Below are 3,911 nucleotides of genomic sequence, written 5' to 3'. Positions count from 1 at the left end.
TTGATTTCAAGCTTTTGTCGTTCAATTGCTGATTTGAATTCTTCCACGGCAAAAGTTACCTGGTGATAAAAAAGGCTAGTTTAGAGTCTTTTGGTAATTCACATGGATTTTTGTGCTGCCAATCCCTTAGTATTATTATACATTAGTCATTTTTTCAAATGTTGAGCCACTCCCCCCCATTATTGTCATCAAGTCAGGCCATCCTCTGACATCATCCATAACTGACAACTGCATCGTCCCAAAGGTGTCCACAATCTGTACATCACCCTGTAAATTTATCCATTCCTCACCACCACAGCCCATTCGGGTAGTGCCTATTTCTTCCCTTCCCACTCCACCCTCCCTGGCAGATGCACCTGGAAATTACAGTGGTTCTTATTTTCAAACCCATTAAAATCTACTTAAGGACTGCCAGAGCCTTCCAACCACACTATCACTGACTGGCTCATCCGTTTATTCCAGTGATATTCATACCACCACCACCCCCCTCAGTCTTGTTTACTCATCCCCACCACATCCTCACTGAATGACACCTATAGAATTCCAAGGGTTCCCATTCCTTTCAAATCACAAAGCCTTTAGTGGTGCACACCCAACCTTCCTTGACTAAATTTCATCTGTAAATTTAAATAGTGTCTATTAAGATAATTAGTCTCCCACGCAGAGTGTCTGCGTGGTGGGAGGCTAATTCAGATATGGCTGTAATGCAAAGTTACGAGTCACTAAACCATGACTACAACTGAGAAGACATAAGGCGCTTTCCATTTGACGGAACTGACTGGCTATTTGGTAGGACTAACTCTACAATGCTTTCAAATTAACACACTTCGAGGATGATATATTCTCCTCCAGAAGAATACGAGCGATTATCATGCAAATGCTTCTTCAAATTGTTGCATTTTCTTTTCAAAATGACTGGTCTGGCCGGCCAGTTCTGACAAAAGGAAAGCACCTATAGTCAATGATTAAAAGCTGGTTAAACCATTGACCCCTGGAAGTGAGACTTAACAGATTTTACTGTCTCATTCCAGACGATTTTACTCGTCAAGTGGGGGCCCATACGGGGCGTCCTAGGGCCTTTGAGGAGTCAATGGGTTAACATGATTACTGATGGCAAAAATGATATTAATGTACTGTAAACCATGTTAATTTAAGTCGTTCTACTATATAGTAGTAAACTCTGCTTTCATCCTATCCCTGTTGCCAGCTCATCAGAGAAACTAGATGGGCAGGTCACCTTTAGAAAAGGCCTCACTTCAGAACACTTACCATACTACAGTAAAAATAAAAAATCCTGAAACGAACATACCATTTGTTCAGAGATGTCAATACCATACACCTTTCCGTTCCCATGTTCCACTTTCTTCAATGCAGCACTTATTCCAAACCCAGTACCAAACCCAACTTCAAGGACTTTGTGATCGGGTTTTATCTTTAGATGTTCAACAACTTCATTTTCCAAAGGTGCATTTCCCTTTCCAAGAATAAACTAGGAAAGAAATATGGATGCCATCATGCCTGGGAAATACCTTTTGAACTTAAGTCAACCTAAAAGTGGTCTTGTTTCTTCAGAAATCACAAATTCACTTAAACAGTTTGCTGTCATATAGTCTTATTAAAAGCCATTGCGTAGGCACTTTTGTTATTAATGATATGGAAATAAGCGGCCCTGTATTCTATAGTTTAACTAATTAACACTTTTTACAACCAAGCTGCCGAGGTACTGAAAAAATACTTGTTCCAATTGTGGGCTTAATATTCTGCAACTTAAAGGTAACAAAGTCTTTATTATGGGATCATGTACGTCCCAAAGGATTACTTATTATAAATTACAAATGATCACTCCCCATAGTGGCTTTTCAGGGCCAATGAAACATAATCAACGAAACGTCTCAACAGAACAACAATAACAACAACTGTTAAGTGTCCCAACTGGCCGGAGGCACACCTGTTGGCTATTTACCTACAAGTGCGGTCGAGAAGTTAAACCAGAGACTACCAGTAACAAATTCAAAGAGTGGCTAGAATGGGGCTTGAAACCGGGAACTCCCGGATCTCAAGGCAAGGGTCCTAACCACTGGATTGCACTGCCTCTATGACCCGAACCTCAGCTATCTGGTTGAGATCCGTTAGAATACCACTGGTAAAATTCGTTTTTCAGAGGCGCCGACAAAATATGAAAGGGTTGGGAAAGGTTTATCACAGGCTTCCTACAAGGAACGTAGGAATAGTAAGCCTCTGATAAAAGGCTGAAAAAAGACGCTTCGTTCAACTCACTCTCACGATGCGTCCCACAAACCCCTTCGGCTCCCTAAGATTTTGCGCGATCAAGTCGACAACTTTCTCACGAAAGCTTGGAGCCATGATGGCAGCCATGATAGTAATGACAGCAAGAACGACAGCAGCAGAAATGAGTGCATCCATTTCTGCGGTCTCCACAAGGTCTCCACGCGGTTCTTCCAAAATCTCCGCAGGGGGACTGGAATTTAGGTGGAAATGATCACTGCAGTCGCAAAACTTTTAGGGTGTTCCTTTTCCGAGGTTCTGTTTGTCTCGGTTTCCAAGTGAGTCTTGGTGCTCAACTACTGTAAGGGAACATTGGATTTGCATAAGAATTAGTCTCCCTCGCAGCCGTTTTTTGGATGTCACGCAACGTTAAGAATATTCATAGGATTTTCAACGGGTTTCGACAAAACACTGACCCCCGGTCAACTGACCCCCTTACTGACCCCCCTACTGACCCCCTAAAAAATCAATGGGAAAATGAATACTGCTTACTTAAGCCTCAACATCCCTTTTTAAACAGCATTGTTCAACAATATTTAAGTCTAAGCACCCATTTTAAAAAGGTTAGTTTTCGATTATTGTTGTGATGGCCGATTACTTCATGTAAGCTAACCTTTTTAAAATGGGTGCTTAGACTTAAATATTGCTGAACAATGCTGTTTAAAAAGGGTTTTTGAGGCTTAAGTGAGCAGTATTCATTTTCCCATTGATTTTATAGGGGGTCAGTAGGGGGGTCAGTTGACCGGGGGTCAGTGTTTTGTCGAAACCCATTTTCAACTCTCCTGGGCCACCCCTGGTCACTCGATTTTTGTATCCATCCACCCTACCCATGACGAGCTCGAGGGTCATCCAGTTGACCTGTCTGAGCTCTGTGTTGTGTTTTGAATTGGCGAGTTGCCAATCAAGCTCTCGAAATTCAAAACACAACACAGAGCTTGGTCTACCTGTGCTTCCAAATTTGCGAGATTTATCGTCTACTCCATCGTCTCCTGCGGAAGTTGATCTTGAGGAAACTAGCAAGCAATCTTACGAAAAGTGGACGAACGAACAAGAGAAATTGTTGATCAGCCTGTGGGCTGAAAAATTGGAATCTTTAAGCCGATAAACGCCGATTTCGATTTTCATGGGCCGCGGAGAGGGAAGGGCTGGAGGTCTATAGAATGCTTCGTCATAGACTGCGAGCAGTCCCTTCATAAATCAAGCAGGGATTACGATTTTTCAAACGTTGGCCGTGTGGCACTTATACTTGGACAGACTTAAGTGATTCACAAGAATTCGTAAATCACTCGCCTGCGGCTCGTGATTTAAGAATTCTTCTTGTGTCACCCCGGCCAACATCCCGCGTGGTTTATCAGCCTATAAACCATGGAAACTTGTGGTCTATTGCTTAAATGAACCATAGAAACTTTTGGTCTATTGCTTAATTAACAAAATGAAATCGTTAGTTCCTCTTCTCTTGGATTAAACAAAATTTCGGAAAGGTTTAAGGTTATCGTTTTCTTGCAGATCAAGGGCTAATTTTTTTTCATGTATGACGATCGAGCTGTCTTGCAGTGTCTCCGACAGAATTGTTCATCATAGTTGCCGGTATTTTTCCCACACGGCCGTTTTGTTGCTTCTACGGG

At 42.1% G+C, this 3,911-nt stretch overlaps 1 protein-coding gene across 1 annotated transcript in view; it reads right to left on the bottom strand.

The window, feature by feature from the left end:
• Nucleotides 1-2,641, bottom strand: part of LOC137984748 (demethylmenaquinone methyltransferase-like) — a 5,250-nt gene extending 2,609 nt beyond the window's left edge. The window contains exons 1-3 of the mRNA XM_068832010.1: nt 2,278-2,641; nt 1,310-1,489; nt 1-59 (exon numbers count right to left, since the gene is read on the bottom strand). The exon at nt 1-59 is cut by the window's left edge and continues 2,609 nt beyond it. Of these exons, the coding sequence (XP_068688111.1) occupies nt 1-59; nt 1,310-1,489; nt 2,278-2,424 (386 nt within the window). The 5' untranslated portion in view covers nt 2,425-2,641. The remainder of the gene's footprint in view (nt 60-1,309; nt 1,490-2,277) is intronic.
• Nucleotides 2,642-3,911: the final 1,270 nt, after the last annotated feature.

This window comes from Montipora foliosa, chromosome 14, assembly GCF_036669935.1.
Source record: "Montipora foliosa isolate CH-2021 chromosome 14, ASM3666993v2, whole genome shotgun sequence".
Lineage (NCBI taxonomy): Eukaryota > Metazoa > Cnidaria > Anthozoa > Scleractinia > Acroporidae > Montipora > Montipora foliosa.
The sequence above is the reverse complement of the archived record's forward strand: the minus strand, read 5'-3'. Positions and strand labels throughout refer to the sequence as shown.